This window comes from Manacus candei, unplaced genomic scaffold (genome assembly GCF_025592945.1).
Source record: "Manacus candei isolate 608988 ecotype Guabito, Panama unplaced genomic scaffold, ASM2559294v1 h1tg000009l, whole genome shotgun sequence".
Classification (NCBI taxonomy): Eukaryota; Metazoa; Chordata; class Aves; order Passeriformes; family Pipridae; genus Manacus; species Manacus candei.
This window is the reverse complement of record NW_026138057.1, coordinates 7,652,243-7,677,482: the sequence shown is the minus strand read 5'-3', so window position 1 is coordinate 7,677,482 and position 25,240 is coordinate 7,652,243. Positions and strand designations below refer to the sequence as shown.

Here is a 25,240-nt window from a genome sequence, read left to right as displayed (position 1 = left end):
TACGGCTCGTTGGGAGGGGAGGGGGGAGGCACAAAGGCAGAAGGTTTACACTAAGTCTGTAATCTCTTGCTAAACTGTGGAATAACCAATGATAACCAAACCACTTAATATAACTACTTTTACTCATAACTGCTTTTCCACATGCCAGATTGAAAGGGCTGATTATTTAGAAGAGGTTAAAAAATTACTATCCCTTCTGGAATGGTACATCACCGTGGCTATTTAGCCTTGTGTATAAAGGATACTCACTTCAAAGACCAAAGATGCACCACATCTCTAATGCCACACATCAAATCAAGAGGTTTTATTTTCTATGAAAACTACTACTGCTTCCAAATTTTATTTAACTTATGAAAAAGTTAAGGAATAATGCTTTCTTCTACTACTTCGTATTTCACAGACAACTGTAAAAAACTTCCTGCTGAAATTACATGGTTTTTAAGTAAACCTATTTAAAATGTAAACTTCCTTTTTTTTTCCTGACTGAGGAAACTGAAGGGAGATCAGCTCTATTTTTTTTCCAGGAATGAACTAACAAGTACTCTCCACTTTCTACAGCTTTGTCTTTCCTACTTTCCAATATTTTTTCTTTCCTACTTTCCAATATTTTATGCAAAGCTGTCAAGTGTTTGCAGAAATCTTCAGCAGAAAATAAAAAGTAATATAAAAAGGATGAACCAGATATGGCTGCATAAAATCCTTGATCTTCTCTCCTGAGACAATTGTTTTGGAAAGGTATTTTCAGACTTCTAAAATTTTCTTTATGGACCCTTTAGATTCCGCCCCTCCACCCCCCATTATTAAGGTTCTAAAACTCAAAAGTAAAGAGAGGTACAGAACGATGAGGAAACCATCAGAGCTCAAAAATTCAAAAGTTAGACTATTCTGGACTTACTATCATAAGTCATAAAGTAACCATTAAGTAGTCACTACTACCATCAGTTACAGCAGAGTAAATTTCTAAACTATCCAATTTATTAAAGATTTTTAACTCTGAAATCATCTACAGTCTCGTGGATCACCTTGCTAAACTGAACTGACAAGTCTTGAATTCCTGCTTTATTTCCAAAGGGGATGTGTGCCTATATTGGAATAAGGGATATGTTTAAAGGTGGAGATGTGCCCTATCTTCCTGAGTAAAGCAAGGATTTTACAGTAAAGTAGGATTTTACCAGATGATTACTTAGATCCATCCAAGTAGTTGTGCTTTGGAAGGAACTACATTTAATGACTAAATCTAAGCTTTAAATGAGAATAAATGATAGAATATTAACATCTCAAATTAACTTAGTATCTCAGCATCCTTCTCCCTTTCTCCATGTAAGGCATCTTGCAGTAGCTACAGTAGTTTTGTAGCTTGACAGTATTTTATGCATGTAATGCTGCTACAAGTGTGATTTCCAGCCAAGTATTAATTACCTTTTCCTTTTTTAAAATTGTAAAAGTAACTGGAAGCCACAGTGTTCACAACCTACACTACAACACCTCCTGGAATTTGTGAAAACACTGCAGAAATCGTAAACAGATGTGTATTTATATTAAAAGAATAAGCAGTGATGAAAGACAATGGTGAGGGTCAGGGAAGAGAACTTCAACCCAAACTTCACTGCTTCATCTGGTGAAGGCACCGTTTTTGAGGAATGAAAGAAGTGAATTAAAACTGCAAACAGAAGAGGCAAAAGTCATGAAACCAGTGTGCAAGGGGCTGGTTGGATTACCAGGGCAGAAGTGAAAGCATGGGACAGTAGGGGACAACAGCAGGACACAGCCCTGCCACCCACTGGCACTGACAGGAGAGGGAGGTGAGTGACAGGGAGTGGCCATGAGAGCTGGATACTCTGCTGGGCAGAAGGGGAAAAGGATGAGGAGAGGGGAAACACTGGAAGCAGCTGGATGAAGAGAGAAACCCAAGCCGTTATTTTCCAACCACACTTCCAGACTCATGGCTGGGAACCCAACAGAATGAAACTGCACAGATTAATACTAAGCACTTTTAGAAATCACATTATCTCTATTTGGAGGTTCAATCTATTTATTCTTGTAACACAGCTCAATATTGACCAGGCAATATATTCAAATTTCAGAATCAGAACTCTCCCTCAGAGTCAACATAAGACAATTCGGTTAATAAGTCTAAATTGTTATTTAATTTATAACTCACTACGATATGAAGAAACCCTAATGCAGACAGTCTTGGTCTGTACAAAGTTTAGCAACAAACAAGCATGTTGCACTGGGACAAAATGCACGAATCATCACCAGTATGTCCCTTGCAACATAATGAAGTGCACCCTTTTAACAAAGCAACAAGACCAAAATGTGTAAGTTAACGTGAAAACAAAAGTAGCAAAATTGGAAGCTACGTTTAAAAACATTTTTCATGCTTTATCCAACATTTACACGTTATCAACTGTAATTGTTATTATCTACAGGTTAAGCTAATGAAGGCAGGACAAAAACTGTCAAGTGTTCTCATCTGACAGAAGTGTTCATAGGTCCATGCAAATCTGTCTGTACACTACAGAGCTCATCACAACACTTCACATTGTATTAAAGAGAAGCTGCAAGACAGTCAACATTAAGAAGAAAAATATTAACCAGCTATTTCCTATTTAACTTCCAATGGATTCTGAATTCTTGTTACATTTCCCTGCCTTTAAATGAAATTAAAAAAAAAAAAAAAGAAATCTGAGTAAATTTAAGGCCAGGCTGCTCTTAGGAGGAAACTCCTTTTGCCCCCGCTCACAATATATGTAGTAAATACCAGTTTTTCGTGGGACTTGCCAATAAATCTCACCCCTTGACATAGTGTCTGTTCATACCCAGTTTTTGGCTGCTCTGCCACAAATGCCAACAAAGGGACCAATTAATGAAAACTTTCTTGATCCATTCCCAGTGGATGAATGTCCGCCTTGCAGAAGGTACCTTGACAACATTCATCTCGCACAGGCCAAATGGTTGCTCTGTGGTAGCAATTAAGACACCACCAGCCTTGGCTAGATTTAAACCAACAACCAAATCTGTGTAGGTCGGAACAAATGCTCACAGAAATCTGGAGAAATTAACTGCTAAACAAGGGCTGGACTGGGTCATATAATTGCATCCATTTCTCTAGTTATTTACAGAGCACGAGGACACGTTTTTGTAAGAAAGCAATTGCAATCCCTAAACCAAAATTCCTTAAACTGGCCACGTGACCACAGTATTTAAGCCACATCTATAAGTATCTAAGAAATCAACAACTACTCTAAACAATTTCAAAAATCAAGATAGTACAGTAGGCTGACATTCTCTGTGCTTGCACTCAATTTTTCTCTCTCTCCACAAAATTCAGTCCTCACCTTCCCATAGCTCTGGAATCAAGTGTGGACAGTTCAACTTAGTGGGGCATTCCTCCCCTTTCTAAAATTATATACAACACTCCAAGAGCTATGTAATTACACTTAAAGTTTACTCTTTGGCTAATTTTACATACATTTCACACTGAATAGTTTAGGTCACAAATCCCTACCAGCATGTAATAGCATTAACACCCATATCTGGTACTACCCACGCCAGGGATGTGTCAGCTATGTCTGAGCAATCAAGCACAACGCCTCCAAATGATCATTTATTCTGGTTATGGGCATCAAATACAGATCAGATTCCAGCCAGAGTGGCTGCTGTGCTTTAGAGCTGAACTCCTCCTTGCAGAATCCACTCTGTGATGGGTTTTATACCAGAACACAGGCCAAATTAGTAATTCATTTATTAAACTGAAATTTGAGTTTTTGGCTATGGAAATTTAAGAGAAGCATGTTTTGGCCACCTGTGATGAGCAAGGAAAAAGGTGACAAACATGCACTTGGCCCCCACCCTGTGGCACTCACTGAAAGGTCACAGAAAGAAGCCATTTTCCAACTTTACCAGCTGAACTCATAAAATTAGGGCAGAGTGAAAAACTACACTATTTTACCCAAAAACAAACAAAAAAGGTTATTTATTCAATAAAAGTATTCTGAAACAGGAAGGGTTTATTTCAGCAAAACAAAAAAGTTTGCACTGCATGAGAAAATGAGTTAATTTTGAAACAAATCTTTGTTTTAAACATGTAAACATTAAACTTGTATCACTGGAGGAAGGAGAATTTCTGAATGAAGAGTATTAATTAATTACCAATATATTTATAAAAATGAATGGGGAAAACCCCACTAATTACCAGTGACTAAATAATTCTGGCATATTACCTTGCCAGATACAAAGTGCTTTTCAATTTGGAAAGACTTAAGTTTCAACTGAAAAACTCTTAAACACTACAGTGTAATCGAAAACCAGTGAGGGTAGAACCCTAAAACAATCTAGTGCTGCTCTTAACTCAGAATGATTTTGTTCAACATTGTATCACATGATCCATGAGGGAATCTTCCTGCCCAAGTATTTCTCTCTTACTACTCCAAAAAAAAAAAAGAGAAAAAATGCAGTTTTATTTAAAAAAACCCAACTATTTGTAGATCACCTCTTACATTAAAAAAAGACCTAAACAAACAAAAGGCAACCTGACTTAAGAGCAAGACTTGCACAAAACAAAGGGTTGATAATTTGCTATGTGCTCCTCCTACATTGAGTATCCTGAGTTTTCCCCAAGCTGGAAAGTGAAATATTCCAGCAATGCAGACTTCCATCCCTGGCTTTTCCACAGGCCTGTTCTGCATATAAAGGTCTTGTCTAGTTGCCACCCTGAAGTGACACCACACTCTGGCTCTGTGGCCTACATGGTCCATCAGGTACTAATTAGATGGCATGTTCTGTCAACACTTTCCTGCTCTTCTGCTATTAACTGATCATCCTGCCCAATTAATACAATGCAACACCAGTTCCGAAATCCTTGGGATCCTTTACCTGGGAGAAACAAGGATGAAGGGAAAAAACACCCTCCAAAAGGGTCACAAGGTAACTGCACTGGTCCAAGATCTGGAGTGACAATAACACCACTGTGCTGAAAGGTTAATTATGTTCCTACCGACATTCTCTTGAGCCTAAGCTTCTTTTTATCTAAAAATAAAGAGTAAACACAAGCAAAAAACTCCCACAAACCTGCTTCCTCTAACTGGCTATATTAATTTTAGAAATGGTAACAGCTTATGGAAAAGTGAAGGCTGCAAAACTAAACTCACTTGGCCATTAACACCATGTTTATCATCAGAATATCTGCAGTTAATGTTACCACTGTTAGATACTATGGACCAGAAAATAAGTCATGAATACTGTGTAGATACTACAAGCATGCTAATCCCACCTATGCATGCAAGATCCAAACAGCTGCCCTTACAGTCACATACAGTCACAGCAACCATAAATCAGCATTTTATAATAACCTAAAGAAACGAAATACATGTTTTCTCCATTTATGACACGGCACTAAAGACACCAGAAGATAAAACCCAAACGACAAAGCAGCCGCCAAATACAACACGCTACTGCCACCTAATGCTTAACAGGTTACAGCAAAACGTGCCATTGTTCCTCGGCACCCACACCAAAAACCGAGAGACCGAAGCAAGTAAAAAAAAGTTTAGTATTGTTTTTAAAAGCTTTGTTTCCCATTTGCTCCCCTACGGTCTTTCTGAACTGAGCCGCTGTGATCACATCCTTTCTTGTACACAAAGACTGTCACAGGCAAAGTGGGTGTTCAGTGGACTAAACGTGGGACTCAAACTTCATCTGCACAAGTATCAGGGATGTAACAGATGCATTTAGTGGGATAAAAGAGTAAGAAGTGAGGACAGTCACTAGGTCAGGTTCCACACTCGTGGGTGTTTTTCTGAGCTCTCCCCTCTCAAGCAACCAGCACAATTCAGTATTGAAAAGCTTCATGTGACAAGTATTTGGAAAAGGAAAAAAAAAATAAGAAAAGAGAGGAGTGGTCTTAAGTTAAAACAGCACAACTCAAGACCTTCCTTTGAAGGTGCTTCACTGATTTTTGCAAAGCACCCTCTGAAATGTGAAACTTGTTCACTTCCGTGAAAAGAATTATTCCAGGTCTTAAACTGCCTTCCTAGCCCACAATCAATCTTTTCAACAGGCTCACTCAGTTGGTAGAAGTTAGCAGGGAACATGGAAGGAGCCTGCTTTTCCCACTTGCCAAGAGGAGAAACAGAAAGTGAAGAGCTCCTTGTGACATTGAATCTTTTCATATAGAGATTTAAACTTCCCCAGAGGATGTCTGTCCAAAGACAGATGGACAAAAGAACAAGGAATTTATCTTCTTGATTCATTACTTCAATCCACCTCTTCTTCCTTTTCTTTCCCCAAACACAATCAACCTTCAGGCTTTTCAAAAACTTCAGCCTTCCCCTACCTGATCTCTTTATCTGCTTTGACACTGATTAGAGCCTCCACTGTCCATCTCCAAGATGATTCTTACTCATAGGAAATGTCCCTTATCTGAGGAAAAATATAAGACAACATTTTCATTTTCCTTCTCTCTCAGAACTTCTCCATTCTAGGACTTTTTTCTGATGTTGCTCAGTGACCAACTAGCTGGTAAAAACTGTGTCCAGTCCTTTTTCCTCCTTACAATCTGCCATGATCAGAAATTCTCATGCAAGCATCAATCTGAGCTTCCCACACGATATTCAACTGCTTGCATGTTTAACACACATTATTAATCTTTTCCATAACCTTGGGGCCAGAAATAACCACTGTTATACACAACATTCAGCACAGCAGACCTGCAACTTTGCTTGAGACAAATAAAACCCATTGGAACAGAAATATTTCAGATTATATTACTGCTGCTACAGCTGTTACTACAAGGAAGTATTTGCTGTGATCCAAAGTATTCACAGCAAAGCATCCTCAAGACAGCACACTGGAGGAAAAATGGATTTCTTCCTAGCATTTTAGTTATCCATTACCAATGGATAATTTTAAAAGAAAACACTCGCAGAAAACCCAAATTGTTCTTTTAAAAACAGCCAGAACAACAAAAAAAAAAGTTAGGATTAAGTGTACACAGCAATGTGCAACAGCTATGCAGGCCACAGAACTGGCATTCACTGACAGCTGCAGTAAAAACAGAGAATTGGACTATCAAACCAGAGCAGCAAATTCTTGAGAATTACTGGAGTCCTCTAAAGTGCAATTAAAAAAATGCATAGATTAAATTATACTGTCATAAACTCATAAATTTGCATGTTTGGTTTATTTTTTTTAAAAGCTATCTTGGCTTAAACATTCTTTAAACTTCCCTCAGTCTGATTAAGCCAAGAATTTCACCACAACATCTTACACATTTAAATCACAACAGCTTGATAATCTTAATTTCTGTCCAGGGTTTTGAGTGGTTCTAGTATTCACTGGAAAATATGAAGTCTTTTGTCAGGTTGGGTGTGAATCTGGGCTGAGAGCCATCTGAAAAATCTGAAGAGAGGGTCGGCTTTTCCTCCTCTGTACTTAGTGTCTGCTGCCAAAATCCCCATCTTTGGCATATTTGTTTTATATATTTACCTGCAGCAGCAGCAGGAGGGTTGCCACTGTAATTCTGGCTATACTTTTACAGAAGTAAATTCCAACTTCCATGGAAATAGTAACTTTCAACTTCCATGGCAATAACCACTTTCAATTCGATGCTTCTGATGAAAGTCCTGTGATGGCAGAGCAAGTCTTACTCTAAGAAGTAATTTCTAATGAAAAATACTTTATTCTCAGCAGTAAATGATTAAAGTCTAAAGATTATATCATGTATGACCAGGATCCCTTTCTAATGCAACTGCTTTTATCACGGAATTGTAGCATTATACACCTGTTTTGAGCTTATTACACACTCTTACCAGTCTTAATTGCTGACAGTGGGTCTCCAAAGAAATGAACTTTAGTCCTTTCACCCCCTATTCCCCAGGCTCTGGAAAGATCCAACCCCATCAGACTGAGAGGAGTCTGATCAAACAGCAAGTCACTACCTCACATAACTTGCACATTAAATATTCACACCTTTCACCCTTTCCAAACTTCATGCTGAAATGAAATGTAAAACTTTCAGTTTCTACTGATAAAAAAGAAAATCAACTGTTGTATAAATAGAGGAAAGGAATTATTTGGCTAATGAAGGTATGAAAATGAGGAGAAAAAACAGGAGCTATGGTTACCAAAAAGGACATCTTTAGAAGAAGCTTCTCTTTCATTTTTATCTCTTCCATAGCTCCTTATTTTCCTATGAGGAGTCACCCAAGAGCCTCCAAAGGTACTTTAAAAAGCCCTTTGGAAGCTACAATATACAGCAGGAGAAGACAAAGCAATAGAAGAGCCATCAGCAAAGGAAAGAAGAAGAAAATCAAACATTTTAAAGTTTACAGGAATATAAAGGTAAAAATAAAAATATAAAGGGAATCTTTAAAGTTCTTTTAAAATTTCTGGCTCCTGTGCTCACAATCTACACTATTAAATGTCACATTAAAGGATGCTTAGGCACAGGTTAATGTGGCCCTAGTCACACAATAATGCCAGGTACAGGAATGGTTAGGAAACTAGTTTAGGCAAATGCTACTTGCACGTGGAAGCAGCCCTTCCAAATCCTTTGCTATATTACAGAAAAACAAAACTAGCAAACAAACAAAAAAAACCCAAAACCCTCCACAAAAATCAAACCAACCAGGGTTGCTTAAACACTGAAAAAACGGGCATGAACCTTTCCAGCTGACAGGAACAGCAGTGCCTGAAGGCAAACCCCAGGATGCTGTTTCCTGGCTGGGCAACATCTGGCAGCAGGGCAGGGACAGGCGGTTTGGGGCACCAGCCTTCAGCTGGCACCGGGACTGGCAGCACAAACACCTTCCTGCAGGCCAGGCAAGTCAAACACTTTGCCACCCCACAACTTCCTAAGGACTGCTGAGCACAAAGCACAGGGGTTTTTTTTGTGTTGTCCCCCATGCCCACCACCATTAGCACACTATTTCAAACCAACGTACACCACCTGTTTTCCAAGTCATTTGGCATACCTAAAAACGGACAGGCACCTTTAAGAGGTCAGATTTAAGCATAATGCAAAATAATCAAAGTCTCTAAATCACTTCAGCTGCAGATGACACTGTGGAAACAAGGCCCTGAAGAACAGAGGACCTCCTTAAAAAAATATATTTATTAGCGACCCTAACTGTAACATTTGCATAACACTTCAAAAGTTGCAGGTAGTTTTGAGTTTTTGTTTTCTTGAAACTATTTCAGCTTTCCCCATCTCTAAGGGATTCTCTACACTATTTGAAGCCTTTTGAGATCTCAAAGTGACAGGCTGGGCCCTGATTGAATTATAACTTTTAAAACGGACATGAAAAACTACATATTAACAGAATTTAGCACTCAGTTGAGAAAGCATTTGGGTGCAAAACCCGTGAAGAAACCACCTACTTTCATGGGGCAGCTTTATTTGGTCAATAGCTTAATAAACATAGTACACTATACCCAAATAAAACCTAAGCACCACGGCAGACAGCACTTTCCTATCTTTGGCAATGCCAAATAAACCTAAAGCAGCCTCAGAAGTTTCAACCCCTAAAATCAGAGGCCATGAAGCGTGCTGTGACTACAGCACAAACACTCCATTTCATGGATATCACACCAGTAAAAAAAAAACCACAACAATTACAGTTAAAAAAAAATGTCAGCATTATTTCAAAAATTCACAGCCATAGTGACAAAACAATTCCAAACATTATCCACGGAATCACAGTCTTAGCCTTTACAGAACTGCCCCATTTTAGAAAGGAACAATCACGAGATGGAGATGGAAAAGTAAAGTCATAACCTAGGACAAGTCACCAATTGCAGAGGAATAATCCAAGGGTTTCATTCCTTGAGTTTCAAGAGTAACATTTACAACTCAGAGAATCCATACCAAGCCCACACTTGGCATTGCTCTTCTGTACCAACAGGAGCCAACACTGGATTGCTCTGGCAAAAGGTAAGTAAGTACCTCTTGGAAGAGCAGCTCTTGTTCAGCCTCCCCTCAAATATCTCCTTAGTTACTATCTAATGTTATGTCAAGAAAAGAAAAATGTCCAGCTAAGATGCTGCTCAGAAAACTCGTTCTTCTGCACCTTCTTTGACCAGGGACCCAAGCAACACAGGCTGAATTTTTTCACTACTGTTAATTTATCAGGAATTACAAAAAGGGTCAAGTTTTTGAGAATAGTCAGTCAATACCTGACTACTCACTCACTTTTCAGCCTTAAAACATTACTTTTAATGCACTGGAAATGAAATGAGAAAGAGTTTATCCAAATGACAGTCAGACTGCAATAGAAAGGTGAACTTTCCTACTACAGTGCAAGCTACCTACAAAGTGCCCTATAAGCCAACCTACCAGGTATAAGAATTCACCTCTTCCTTAAATCAGTTCAAACAAGCTCACGTCTGCTGAGCATTTGAGCTCAATGGGCCATGGGGAAGCATGGGAGGCAAGGAAAAGATGGAGGGTGGGACACTTATGTCATTCAAATCGTGATTTTCTGGCTCTAAACTGTTTAAAGATGAAGGAAAGATGGAACGTGAGAATGTGTTGCTTTAACAATTTTCTGCAATAATTATATTATGTATTTCAAACATAAGGCGAAATTGCACTCAGAAAATGTATTTAAATTAAAAATTAAATACAAGTCCCCAAAACACTGAGTTTTACACATTACTATATCACATGAAAGTATTTTTCAAATCTATTAACTGTCTCAGATTCAACACAAACATGGTCGACTTTATTTAACAGCAATAAGAGTTCTAATATAAACACAGCTATTGCAAGATGATTGATTCTACCCTTCACTTTTATTATCCCTCAAACTCATGTTCTGGGGTTATAGCTTCTTTAAATAACTGAGCTGGTGCTTAACATTTCTGAAGTAGGCACTTGAATATATAGTGATTTCTGATCAGTCATTTCTGATTTGAAAATACTGAACAGGCCAAGGTACTCTTGACTGTGGCTGCTCCAATGCTGGAATAATCAGAATATTTGCTTATGTGAAAGCATTATGCTGGTCTATGTTGCTTCCTTCTCTGTGCTTCAATTCATATCTTTCCTATGTGATTTTTGTTTCAAATGTCTCACTTCAGAAATGAGATAAAAAGCACACTGCCCAATATAAAAGTACTTAAATATTCCTTTAAAAGTGTGAACGAACACTTGCGTTGTTATGGCACTAAATGAGCTGGTACTTCAGGTTTTATTTTTAATCAGAATTTTAATTTTTTTACTGCCTCAGGACACAGTGAGTATTTGTGAGTACTGAACACCTTTCACAAAAAGTCTACCAAAGACAGTATAGACCCTTTCTTTAATATATTGTTACAATTAATAACTTATATAACCAGTGCACAAAATGCTCAAGAGAGCCATCAAATTCCTTTGCAGAGCATAAGTGACATCAAAGGCCAAGCATGTATTAGCCAAATCTCACATTTCAACTGCCTGGTGCCCATTCTGTTATGTCTGTACCTTAAATCTACAGAGGATTCTCATTATAACAAATAAAACATGGACAGTAACCCCATAAGTAAACAGATTAGGTTTAGAAATCATTTCCAAAGCAACATTACTTTCAGAAGAGGCTGAACTACCTGGATAAGTAATGCATTACTTACTTGCTGGTTTATTTTGTGATGCTATGGGTTTTCTCATAGTCTATATAACAGTTAGAAATAAAACTTTCTGCTGTAGGGATATTCACGCTCCATCCACTTGTTAAAATTCACCAACCTCTTTAAAAAACCACCACACACTGCAAGGTAGTAAGTGAGGCCACTCCATATCCACGGAGCCATGGCAAACCAGCACTGTGTGTGCCCCTTTTCCCACTGAGATACCTCACTGCACCCTTTTCCTCTCCACCCACACCCATGATCTCTCTGCACCTCTCCTGCAGCTCAGGGTACCTTCCTCAGCCAGCTGGTGTGTAGGATGTGCCCAGAGCACACCTTCCAGCTGGTTGCTGACCAACCACAGCACTAATTGGTTACTCAGTGCGTTCCATTTGATTAGCCAGCTGCCTAATTATGTAGAGCACGGGCTCCCACTGGCCAGTTAGCCAAAAAGAGCACCAAAAAGAGGCCTAGGGACTGACTGCCCCCCGCTCACACCTCCAAGGAGCTTCAGCTCAGATGTGGCAGCACCAGGCGGCCCCACAGCGTTTGGCTTTTTAGGACACACACAACAAATCTGTGATGCTTCAGACTGAGAAAAGTTACTGCAACATGATCGTTGCCAGCCTAACTACCTGTTCTTCAGGCTTTCTACAGACTACCATGAGGAACCCTTCTGGTGGGAGGAAAAGAACAAACAAAAAACAACCCCAAAGGCAGGTGGATCAATGGAATGACAACCCTTGCAGCTTCCACAGCAGCGTGAGAGTCACCTGGCTCATAAAGCTCCTTGAATTAGGGACTTCTGTAACACTGAGGTTGTTTTGTACTGCTGCACAGGCTAATAACCAACTTTTCAAGTCACAAATGGAAAATATGCCCCCTGGTTTTTTAAAGGTCACAATTATGAAATGAGATGTAAAGAACAGCTCAACAAACCCTACCCTGTCCTTTGTATTAAACGTGGTGGCTTATCTTTCTCTCTGTAGCAAAAAGATTGACTTCAGTCCAGCTCCAACCAGGCTGCACTGAACTTGTTCTGTCTATACTGTCAAATTACAAATCCATTTTCTACCAGCTGGGTGAAGGTAGGGTTAGCTAAGCATGATGATCTATTAAATACCTCTAAAAAGCAAGCTGCTATTCAAACAAAAAAATAAAAACCCTGCAAGGGCTATTAAAAAAGGAATACACACACTGCCTGATTGTCATTGTGAGAAGCATTTTTATGTGACTTCCAATGCAAAGCTCAAAGTGTTTTCATTTTCAAGGTTTGAGTTCTCAATTTAAACTCAGCATGAAGTTCCTCAGTAGGCAGGTCCTTTCAGGAGTAATACTGAATTTATTTTGCAACAAACTTTAAAACAACAATCCTGCAGGCAGGCTTTTAACTTTACATATGACACCCTCTGCATCTCTTGTGATTGCAGACTTTAGATGTACATAAATCTGTTAAGATACAACAGATTTTTTCTCTTCAGAATGTCATGTCTTTCCTCTAAGCATGCTCCATGGAATAATCTCTTCTTGAAGTTATTATGCTTCATTAAATTAAATTTCTATTAATATCTTCCTTTATTGTTGCTGAGAGTCATTCTCACCTATGCCTGATGCTCTGTTTTCAAATTTTCTGCACTTTCAAATAGATTAAGTGAGCACCTTAACACTTTGTATTTATATACACACACCACCCCTTCTGATAAGAGAGATAATCTTTGTAACACTATGTGTTAAATGGCACATTTATTTCCTCACCATATTAAAAATAAGAGCTTCTTGCATACTGCCTGTTCAAATTACATGGATTTTCTTTAAGATTAGGGCACACATTGTAACAGCAGCATATAATTTTCCTGCACAATAATTTTTTTCCAGTTGAAAGGTATCCTATAATATCAGCAGCATCAACAGGAACAGACACCTGATTTTCAACTAGACAAAACTTATGTGTTTGGTGACTTTATTCCCACTAAAAAGCAGTTTTCAGATACAAAGCAGTCACATGAAAATTCAAAAGAAAATCTGGCAACACATTCTTTGACCATAAAGTGCTAGACCAAAAGGGGATGCAAAAATTGTGCCAATAATAAGATGGTGTAACTTTTTTCTCTCCAGCATCCTACTTTTGTTACTCTAATTTTATCCTCAACTGATTTCATACAGATTCAGAAATGGAATATAAGCACTGTACTTCCTAAAAGCTGTATGAATTCATTGAAAAACCAAGTATAGAGCATAAAACCTGTTTATCCATTTCAGAAATCATCTTGTTGAAACTACTGTGCATCCAACTGTGGATAAAAGGCTGTATGTATCCCAAGTATCTCAAACACACAGACAGAGGATTAAAGGCCAAACTCCTACCACTTCAGCAAGACACAAATTCTCAAAATTTGGTGGATTCTTTTCAGAGTATGGAAACTGCAAGTCTGTGCTTCAGAAAAGCACTTCAGCATGAACTTACAACAGCCAGTGAAGGAATGTTTGCACTGAGCTATGCCAGTTCCAAAGTACTTATTTGCAATTCTTTTCCCTTTCAGAACCACTGGCTCAAGCTCTGTGCCAGAGAAGATACTGAAGTATGACCCTGCATACACAAAAGCTGTATTTTTGTTGCATAAATAAGCTATTTATAGAACTGACAGTGGCACATGCATCTTGTGCCCAGAAGTCTGTCATCTTCAGCTGCTACTGGTTGTTAAAATAACAAAGCATCGAGATGACCCAGAGTCATATAAGTACATAAAAATGTTTTATTTTTATGTGTGCATGCAAGTACACAAAAATGTTTTAAAACATAAGTTTAAGTTTTCTTAAGTTGCAAGGCAATTTTATAAAGATGTTTAAATACTTAGAAAGTGTGTGTGTGTGGGGGGGGGGAAACAACAAACCTACTTTTAAGCCAAACCTGTTTTCTGTGTCGAGTTAATACTATTCTTAAGGACAGAGCTGACAAGATGGATTTGACATTATCTATAGTACAATAATTCACTTAAATGTATGCTGTGACCTGGTCAAATGAAAAAACTAAGTGCAACCAAGCAAAATATGGCAAAAAGGTAAGCAAATATATTCACTCTAGTGGGGTGTCTATGTAGAGTTTTATTCTGGGTTATTAACCTTCTTAATCATCAATTTGTTAGAATTAACAGAAACAGCTTCTGTTTTAAAAACTCATGAGTTTTTAAGCTAATTTGCCCCTGTGAAGTCATTCTTACAAAGGTACAATTCAACCATTTTGAATTGCACACTACTTTGTATTATTAAGGTCAATCCTGAGATTTAACTGCAAATTTAGTTATCTTTTGGATGACATATGGCAAGATCTCCAAAGCTTTTTAGCTTTGGAAATTTACATCTGCCTGTTCATTCAAGATGCTGAGTGTACATGTGTTGACAAATACAGAAAATAGCAGATGGCAAAAAGCAAATGCTCACCACGAAGCATTGGGGAGCATTTGAAAAAGGCCTGGACTCAGACATTTGCCATTTTTATTTTAACAGCAGAATTATGTTTAAAAATCAATTCCACCACCTATTCTGCTTGATGCCAATGAACAGATCAGAACACCGTGATTTCAGAATTAATGTCATATCTGCAACTGGTATCCACGATGCAAGTTGCCTTACAAAGTTTTGGATTTTGAGATTAGTACAGTTCTTCAGGAGATTAACTTGTGCTGCTACACATAAGCTGGAAAACTTTCTGTGCTCAACACAGAATTTGACATGAAATCTTTTAAAAGGCTGTGCTCACCTGCTGTTCCAGCCTCTACACTGGAGCTGCTGCCAGAGTCCCTAAAAACCCCTGGATGCAGACCTGCCTATGCCAATGGTAGCACTGCTTGTTCCACCACCATCTCCAGGGACAGCTGTAGAGAATCAAAGGAGCTCTTGGGCTCTTGGAGCTGTGAAGTTACCAAGAGCTCCAAGCACAAGTCTGGGGAGCAAGGAGTGACTTCCCCTAAACAGGACACAAAAGGTAAGACAACAGGTTCATCCAGTGCTGTACTTTTTACTGACCATGAACACTGGATGCTTAGGGAATAGCATCAGGATAAGATAGCAACACCTCCCTTATATATCTCACCAATATCTGGAAGTCCACAGCCCATGAACCTCTGAATCAGCAAGAACATTTTTTTTTGTGTTAACATGACCTGGCAAACTCTTCTTTTATCAAAGTCTCACAACTTTTTCAACCATGGACCCCCCTTGCACTCAACATCTGTGGCACAAACTTTCCCACTGTAAGTAGAACACCTTTTAGGGAAGATATGTACTGTAGCCTCCAGCCACTCCTAGAGCCACTGGGGTTTTAAGGTGCATAAAAATAATGATGGTTTCATTACCACTGTGCTTTTAAAGACTTTAGAATGACTGTGCTGGATGCTGTAGTAGTAAGCAGACAATGAAGCAGATCTGTGCAGCTAAAAGAAAAAGATGAACAGAGACAGGACATGGTAACAACAACAGACAAGCAGCAGATCTGCCTTGGGAAAACACCTACAAGTAAACATCAGTGGGGCTTTTTAGTCAGAGAGATCTATCACAGACACCACAAGAAAAAACAAAACAAAGCATATTCATTTTCTCTAACACTTCTCACCGACTTTTCAAATGAAGAGCACAAACCAATTAGGTTGGAAACACACAGGTGCTAAAGAAAAGCTTGTATATTCAAAGAATATTTTCATCCTCTAAAACCACACTCAGAGATATAGACAGAGTTGTAAACTTTGACAATTCTCACTTCATACACTTCAAGATAATTACATGAAAGTACAACTCTATAACACAAAGGATCAGCTTCATTTATAAAAAATTCATACAGGAAAGGGACTATGTAGTTTCAGTTCAGTAACAGCTCTGAACAATACTTTACATGTGATTTTAATTCCATTATGACATATTGATTCATAGGGAAGAAACACATTAATTCCATCACAGTATTCTGTTTAAATCAGCTCCCTGTCTGAACAGAAAAGGTATTTTACACTGTGGTCCCCCCATTGCCTTTACTAAGAACAAACAGATCATTATTAATCTTTTATTCACATTTTACCAGTAATTCAGTAGAACAAAACCACTAGGAGGTCCAAGAAAACAACTATTTCTATTAGAAAGGGAATTAAGAAGCTTGATTTCCAACAGCCCTCCTCTACACTGATTATTCCAATGTTTAATAGTGAGAACCAGAGGATTTATGTCCTATATCTGCACACAAACATCTTGTCAGGTGTTGAAACTTCAGACTAAGTACAGAGATCAGTTGTAGACAAAGAAATAAGTTCACAAGGAGCACTGAGAAGGAGTAATACAGCAGGGCTGCTGAGTGAATTCAACTAAAGAATATAAAAATGTGTAAAACTGGTGAAAGGACCAAACTTTCAGACCTTTTTTACAGTGTTTAGAAATAAAATAATTTAAAAAAAACCAAAACACAACAACATAAAAAGTAAACAAAAACTTCCCCAAGCCAATGAATTTCAACTCTAACAAAACTCAGACTCATGATCACTGGCATTCCCTTTATCTCACATTAAATCCCAACTTCTCATCACATTTGTTCTGACATCTCAAACCAAGCCAGACCTGCTGTGCACGTGCTCTACCACCCTGCCAATCCTGACAGTCTAGCTAGCAGCTCCTAAAACAAAGTGAGTTTTTCCCATAAAAGTGAGTTCTGCTCACCTCCTCTCTTCTTCTCTACCAGGTCACCAGTTTTCAAGAAACTTAGGAGTATAGTTACCTTGGGAATTCTATTTGTCTATCAAATTCAGTTGAAAACAGTCAACAGTATCAAACAAGACACTCCATTTTGCTCAGAAACCCAGGCCAAAGAACCTTTTGAGCAAAATGCCTGAATTCAGGGAAGGGAGCAAAACAGAATAACCAGGAATCATGCAAAGTAACCTGGTAGAGCTCTGAGGTTCTTATGCATATGTAGCAGGAGCTCAGAAAAAATTAAGGGAATTCACAGAACATGAAGTCCTGATGCACGACCAAGAACACGAATCCACAAAAACACACCAGAAACTTGCAAATAAAATTAATAATAACCTATTTTCCTTCTATACATTTTCTATGCCATTACTGCAGGCTATCAGGAAAAAGCTTCCTTTTGTTCTTTGTGTCTGGTCTTTATGTTGCATTCAGCCCACTGTAGCTGCACAAATGATAGGAAACACCACAAGCATCAATCAGCAAATTTTGTGACTATGTGCCACAAACAATGACTTTTTTGACTTGTGTGCCTGATTATCCAGCCCCTGATAAACAAGTACTTGTCTCAGTGTACTTATGAATGCTTACCAAAGCTGGGAGACACATCAGTGTTTTGGAATGACACCACAACCCCTCTTTGCAAAATCTACTGATAACTCATAAACTCCAGGTGTTTATTCCCAACTTGAACCAGCTTCAGGGAACTAGTATTATAAACATACTCTGATCAGTGATACTGATATAAAAAAAGTAAAACCAAAACTGGCAAGTCAGTGGTTTATAAAAATCACTTACTAATAAGGCGAGTTTTTGGTACTTCCTTTTCAGCTCTGCCGGACTGTCCGATGGTTTGGCTCCCAGGATCTTGTACCAATCCTTCTGTGTCGTCCCTCCAAAGGCCATTCCCTCACTGCCTTTGAAATTGCCTTCTTAGCACTGTGCAAGAAAACCAAATAAACAGAATTACAATTTGAAACAGAAAAAGCAAAAGCAAGGACGTGTGGCAAACTGTACGATCATGGAACAGACTTCACTCCTCAAGCACCAGCACTGACGTGGCAAGTCTTCACAAATAAAATCATTCCTAATTTCCCTACAGGTGCCCTGGATCTTAGTTTGCTACTTTTTGAAATCCCAGGAACAAAGGCTTTCCTCTGGCTACCACGATTCAAGCAGTTAGACAGGAGATGCAATAAGATTTTATTACCAGGAAAGGCACTCTCCTTGTCAGTGAGCTGGAGTCGGAGTCTGTGCCTTAACAAGCCAAGAATTACCAAACTCCTGAAAGTTGTTAACCCATTTTATGGCCAGCATGACTGATAAAAGTTCTGAACCCTGTTCAGTTTGGTGCTTTAGGGTGAGCTTCTTTTCCCTAAGTGAGGGTATAATAACCACATCTGGTAATTGCTACACACTAAAAAAGAAAACCTGATACAAGCAGATATCATCAACAAGTCCAAGTCAACTGGGCTCCCAGTAACAACATCAGTATCCTGGTACATAGTTCTCTACATGAGAACTATTGTAGAAAAAAAGAGTTTAATTCACATGGCCATTCCATTCCATGAGGTGATTCAAGTTCTGTTGTGTCTCCTGTCCAAGTTCCTCAGTATATTTCAGCAGCAATCCATTCTTCTTTAAAAATCATTTTGCATGTAAAATGAACTGTTCTGAAGCTGCCCAGGTTACAGAAATGCCTTCTGTATAAACACTTCTTAAATTACACACTTTTGATTTTGAAATATGAATATACTGAATATTCAACATATTGAATCTACTCAGTATATTCAATATATTGCATATTCAAAATACATTCAACATATGAAATAATTAATACAAATATACGAAGCATATTCAACATGGAATAATTAATATGAATATATGAAATATATCCAATATATAAAGTGAAGCATACAAAAGTGTGACATTTTGTCACTCTGTGAATGAGGCACATGCAAGAAGACACAAAGGCATATCTTGGTTTTTACATCATGACATTCACAGCAAGGACACTCTATCATCCTGCCAGGCAAGAGGACTTTAACTTTTTAACTATTAAGGTAAAAGGGCACGTAAAAACAAGTAAACAAAACCGATCCAAAACATATAAAGTTAGCACAGGTCTCCAAGTAAAACCTAACTCGTTGAGCCATCTATCACCAAGTTAATGGCTCAGGAAGAAAAACAACAAACAGGAGAATTAAATGCCAGCAACAGCACGGCAGTGTCCGAGCTTCCAGCAGATTCCTGGGTACAGTGGAATCACAAGCTTGTGGTAGTTGATTTATCACGAACTCCCTGATAAGAAACACCACCGACAGCAGGCAAGAGCTTTGTAAACAACCAGGTTTTATAATTATTTTTTTTTTTTAATTGCTGAAAGAAAGAAAAAGGACCTCGGGCCTCCGCAGCGGGCGGAGGGAGGCGGCCGCAGCCCGGGCCCGGCCGCGGCGCCGCGCAGGGCGCCAGGAGCAGCCGGAGCACCCCTGGTCCCGCCGCGCCCCCTCGGAGCCCCTCCGAGCCCCCCGGCCCGGCCCCGCCACACGCACCTGCCCCGCGCCGCCGCGCCCGCCGCCCGCGTGCCCCGCGCACCTCGTCCGGCGGGAAACAACCCGCCCGCGGCTCGGCGGGGGAGCAGCGGCCAGGCCGCCTCGGTTGTTTCCAGCCGGACAGCGGCGGCGCCGCACCGGCAGGAAGCGCGGCCCGGGCGAGGCCGACGCGTCGCCATGGCAACCCCGCGGGGGCGAGGCCTGCGGTCCCTCGGGAATTCGGCCCTCAGGGGTTTTGGCGGGACGGGACGCCGCTCTCCGCCTCGTCCCCACAGCCGCTCCCCGCGCAGGGACTCCTCCTCCTCCCGGGGCGCAACCGCCCCCTGGCCCTGCCCTCCCGCGCTCCCTGTCCCGACCCCGCGAGCAGAGTAAGACGGTGGTTTCTTTCTAGGAAATACTTGTCCTAAAGGGGAAGGAAGAACGTAATCCTCATGGAAAAAAAAAAAAATATCAAGCTCGGGAAGCGGGGCTTTAATGACGTAAAGACGTTTCCTCGTTAAGCAAACAAACAAAAAGTGAAAATAAAGCTTAAGTTGGTGCTGTAGACTTCGGCTTTCGGAATCTTGGTCAAACCTAGTTGGCGAAATACCTAAATATTAGTCCAGACAAAATTAAATATAATGTTTTATAAAGACATATTTTATATAATATATATTTATAGATACGTATTTATAATATATTAAAAATACTATACCTTTAGGTATATTTAATGCAAGAGTACAAGGTACTTTTAGGTATGTTTAGGACAAGAGGCAATGGGCAGAAACTGATGCCCAGGAAGTTCCACCTGGACATGAGGATGAACTTCTTTCCTGTGCAGTGACTGAGCACTGGAACAGGTTATCCAGAGAGGGTGTGGAGTCTCCCTCAGTGGAGATATTCCAGAACCATCTGGATGCAATCCTGTGCCATGTGCTCTGGGATGACCCTGCCTGGGCAGGGAGGTTGGACCACTGGACCCACTGTGGTCCCTCCCAGGCTGATCCATCCTGTGGCACCTTTAAGTGTGTATCATACATCCTTTGACAGCATTTTTACATGATGTATCAGCACTAAAACAACTTGTTGTCATTTGCCACTCCCTTTGAACTGTTTAATTAGAGCAGCAGTCAGGCTGTACAGACACTGTCAGGGAGAACTGGGGCTGTTGTTCTTGGCATATTGTTCCCATTAACCACCGGTGCAGAAAGGGTGTGGGACAGTCAGGACTGAATGATGAACATGGAAAATTTATTTAAATTCTTCTCTGGGTGAGGAGAGAGGTAGGGGTGGAAAATATCAGACCTACATAACTACTCAAGACCTGATCATCAGTGTGAATTTTGTCTGTCCTGGTCATCAGTGTCTCTCCACAACAGTCAGCAGGTTGGTGTTTTGAGGTCGAATTGGTAACATGAGTTTGTCCATGTTGTCAAAAGGGAAAGACTCATCCTTCAGAACTTGTGTGAGCCCTGGGACAATCCAGCCCCCTCTGCCAACGTGGTGTCAACTTCTGCAGCACCAGTGTGAGCAATTAGATATTTCACGTAAGTCACTGACTTACAGATGAGATGTATCAAGTGTGAGCTCATTTATTTAGTCCCTTTTGAATCCACAATTTACTTCTCAGGCAAATTTCCAGCGTGGTTGCCTGAGTTTCCTTCTTGTCTGGGGCTGTTGTGTGAGTAGAGACCGTTGTTGTGGAGAGGGGAAATGAAGCAGAAGTTTGTAAAAGATGCAGGGATATCTTGGAGATTGGTTATTACACCTGTGCTTTCACCACAAATGGTTAATATCCTTCTACAGACAGGATACATTTACAATATCCATTATTTATCCTTTATGCCAAAAATTCTTAAATGTTACACATAGAGTTTTTTTCCATTTTAACTCATTAAAGGATTGGTACCTGAAGCCAGCTCATGAAGTAGTTCATACTCAATCTCTAGAAATTTAAGAGATTGTGAGCAATTGTATCCAGTAGTATAACTATCTGTAATTAGTTGTTGAATATAAAGTCAACAATGCATGTTGAGGAATTATCTATGAGTCAGTGGAACAATTTTGGAGGTGAAACACTTTTCTGTGTGTGCTCAGCAGTTCTACCAAAGTAAAAGAAAATAGACCATTTAATATAACAGTTTGATGTTTATGCACCACAAAATGGTTAGATTATGAAGTTAAATCACTGCAGGAGTATCTGGCCTTGTCTGGTATTATAATTTTTGTGTCTTGGTTTCTAATTCTAATCTATCCAGTTTCAGAAGTCCCCACGTTATGTTTGGGTTAGTCATAGCTAATCATACACTGTCTGGCTGTAATGACTTGTGTTGATCAACCTGAAGCCAGAGATATAAATATTAGCTCAGTTCAAGATTTATTCAAAGGAAATGGGTGTGTAGGGGAGAGAGAGCAAGGCAAGGCTGACAGAACCCAAACGCTCCCCATGGCTTTTGGCAGCTCCTGGCTGGTGAGTCAGCAGGCAGTTCAAGTAGGATTTGCTGCTTCTTTCCTCTTATGAAGGCAAAAAAAGGAGTAGTTAAGTGTGGAGAACTTCCTATGACAGTCTAGGATGTGTGGAGACACACAGGGAACTCATGGAGAAGACCTGGGATTGTTGTCCCAAAATGAGAAATAGGACTCCCATGTCTTTAAGGATCAGGCTTCACTAGTTGCTTGATTATCTTAAATTATGTATAAGTGCTGATAATTTCACTGGAGCTGGACACCTAAACATGGTAATAAGTTTCCTTCTCCTGTTTAATGTAAGATAAACGTATGTTGGCAGTTTTAGACATTTTTCTGAGAATATATAACGTTTTTAGTGAATGCTTTATTTAAAACTGTCACACAGTATTGTGCTGTGTTGTCATAGAACTGCAGGAAAAGAATTATTTAAAGACTTAACTGGCCTACTGTGTGCTTCTATTACTACAAAAAAAGATGAGTACAAATGAGGGACCAGACCAGAATTATTTTATTCTTTTAAGAAACAACTGAAACATCCAGACTTTCTAACTATTAATGATGTTTTTAACTTCTGGAGACAACTGGTATTGTTCAAAATCTTTTTCAGAGTAGTAAACTCTTTTGATTTTTTGGTTTGTGTTGGTTTAATATTGCTATATATGGAATCATGGAATGGTTTGGGTTGGAAGGGGACCTTAAAGACCATCTTGTTCCAACCCCCTGCCATGGGCAGGGACACCTTCCACTAGACCATGTTGCTTAAAGCCTTATCCAACCTGGCCTTGAACACTTCCAGGGATGGGGCATCCACAGCTTTTCTGGGCAACCTGTTCCAGTGCCTCACCACCCTCACAGTCAAGAATTTCTTCCCAATATCCAGTCTAAACCTCTCTCAGTTTAAAGCCATTCCCCCTTGTCCTATCTCTACATGCTCTTGTAAAAAGTCCCTCTCCAGCTCTCTTGTAGTGCCTTTGGGTACTGGAAGGCTGCTGGAAGGTCTCCTCAAAGCCTTCTCTTCTCCAGGCTGAGCAGCCCCAGCTCTCCCAGCCTGTCTCCATAGCAGAGGTGCTCCAGCCCTCTGAGCATCTTTTCTGGACTCACTCCAGCAGCTCCATGTCCTTATTACTTTAGGGGCCTCCGAGGGTAGAGTACATATGTGTACAAAAGAGACATACATAGCTTATAAAAAACTCAGAAGACAAGTCTTTCTAGACTGCTTAGCATCTAGAATATTCAGAATATTTGAGACATTACAGTTTTTGCAACAAATGCCTTTTAAGTGTTGGAAAGGCCGAGTTATTTCTCAGGATTCCTCTCTGGACAAATATGTCCCTCTCTGGACAGCGCTTACATTTGTTAAACTTCTTAGTGCTGTCCTTGATACAAAGCACTGCACCTGAATGGGTCTGTTAGATCACTTGTTTATTTATGTAATGAATGGTTTTCTGAAAGCACAGCCTCCTCTGCTTTCTTGTTTATCTTGTAACTGAGAAGAAATAGGATTCATGGGAATAAAGCCTGAAGAAAGCACCAGATCACCTAGTCTGAATTTTTTAATTTATTACAGGACTGTTCCAAGTTCAGTATGTTCTGTCTGACTGTTCATATTAAAAGATGGAAAATTCCTCTCTTGTGAGAAGGTTTCTTCAACACCTAACCATCCTAATGGTAAAATTGGTTCCTAATTCTAAGCTTGAATTTGCTTTATTTCTTCTTGCACGTTTTGCCTTAAACTGTTGTGTTTTCGTATCTGATAAATACTGTTAAAATAAGCCCTGAATGTTGATTGGGTTTGATAAAATTAAAAGATTGAGCATGTTTAAGTCACACACAGATGGATGTTTTATCTTAAATAATTTTTGTAATTGTTCTTCATTTTTTTCGCCTTTGTAACGTGGCAGTTAATATCACCAATTAATTAATGTGGCAAGTAATAATATGTATTTCACTAGGGGGTCTCACTGATACTCCTGGTGTACTGTTTTCATCCTGGCTGTTTAAGTCAGTACAGTGAGAACAATTTTTTCAAATGAAGTTTTCTGTTAGAACTATGGCAGACAACTGACTCAAAAAAGTGCTAAAAGGGAAAATTCTGATTCTGTTTCTTGGAAACAGTCGAGAGAAAATAATTTGTTCAACACTGGACAATGTTGAACTTCTTTTTTAATCTAGATATTAAAAATCCTTGAAAGAGTTAGGATTATTTTAAAATTAATAGTAGATTTTTTTTCCTTTTTTTTTTTTTTTAAGAGAAGGGGGTCAGAGATCTGAGTGTTAAGTTCTTCCAGAATTTGTTTTAATTGGATCAGGTTTGTCAACAGTAAAAAGGAAAAGTTTTGTCTCCCAGGAGATGTGCATATGATAGACTAAATGTCATAATGATGTGAACAAATGAGATGTAACATGCACGGAAAATATATGTTTTCCATTAAATTTCCACAAAAATGATTGAAAATGTCTTGGGAACTATTTAAGCAATTTACAATATTGTTTAAAAAGGTACATCTGGGCACACTGAGTACAGTCTTTTGTCGTTCATTAGCAATGTATTTAATGAGGGTTTTTTTAAGTGATAGATAGTTAAGGTAACAGACAAGTGACAGATTGTTTGTCTTTAACGATTTCCCTATTTCAGGCCCATTACAAAGCAATTAGAAATCTGACAGCATTTTTACTCTGCATTACTGATCATCTAAAGTGATGAGAAATGAGAGGTGATGAATATTAATTGTATATTTTCATATAATTATCATAAATTATTACCTTGTCTAGTGCGCTGCAGGTGGAGTAAAATCAATGGATGAAAATTCAGTCAAATATGATAATTTGAAAGATTTCATGACTTAGTTTTTGTCTTTAAAGTGCAGTGTCAATCAGTGTAAACCAGGCATACATTAACTGAGGGAAAG

General features: G+C 39.2%; 1 protein-coding gene and 1 long non-coding RNA gene across 3 annotated transcripts in view; one reads left to right on the top strand and one right to left on the bottom strand.

Moving 5' to 3' along the window:
• DNAJC24 (DnaJ heat shock protein family (Hsp40) member C24) overlaps positions 1-19,977 on the bottom strand; it is a 36,169-nt gene extending 16,192 nt beyond the window's left edge. For both annotated transcript variants that reach the window (XM_051776880.1, XM_051776881.1), the window contains exons 1-2: positions 19,884-19,977; positions 18,130-18,270 (exon numbers count right to left, since the gene is read on the bottom strand). In XM_051776880.1, coding sequence (XP_051632840.1) covers positions 18,130-18,237 — 108 coding nt within the window. In that variant the 5' untranslated portion in view covers positions 18,238-18,270; positions 19,884-19,977. The remainder of the gene's footprint in view (positions 1-18,129; positions 18,271-19,883) is intronic.
• Positions 19,978-20,097: 120 nt separating this feature from the next.
• On the top strand, positions 20,098-23,982 carry LOC127466256 (uncharacterized). The gene is made up of 3 exons (XR_007902673.1): positions 20,098-20,259; positions 21,142-21,248; positions 23,899-23,982. It is a non-coding gene; the product is annotated as an uncharacterized LOC127466256 (long non-coding RNA).
• Positions 23,983-25,240: the final 1,258 nt, after the last annotated feature.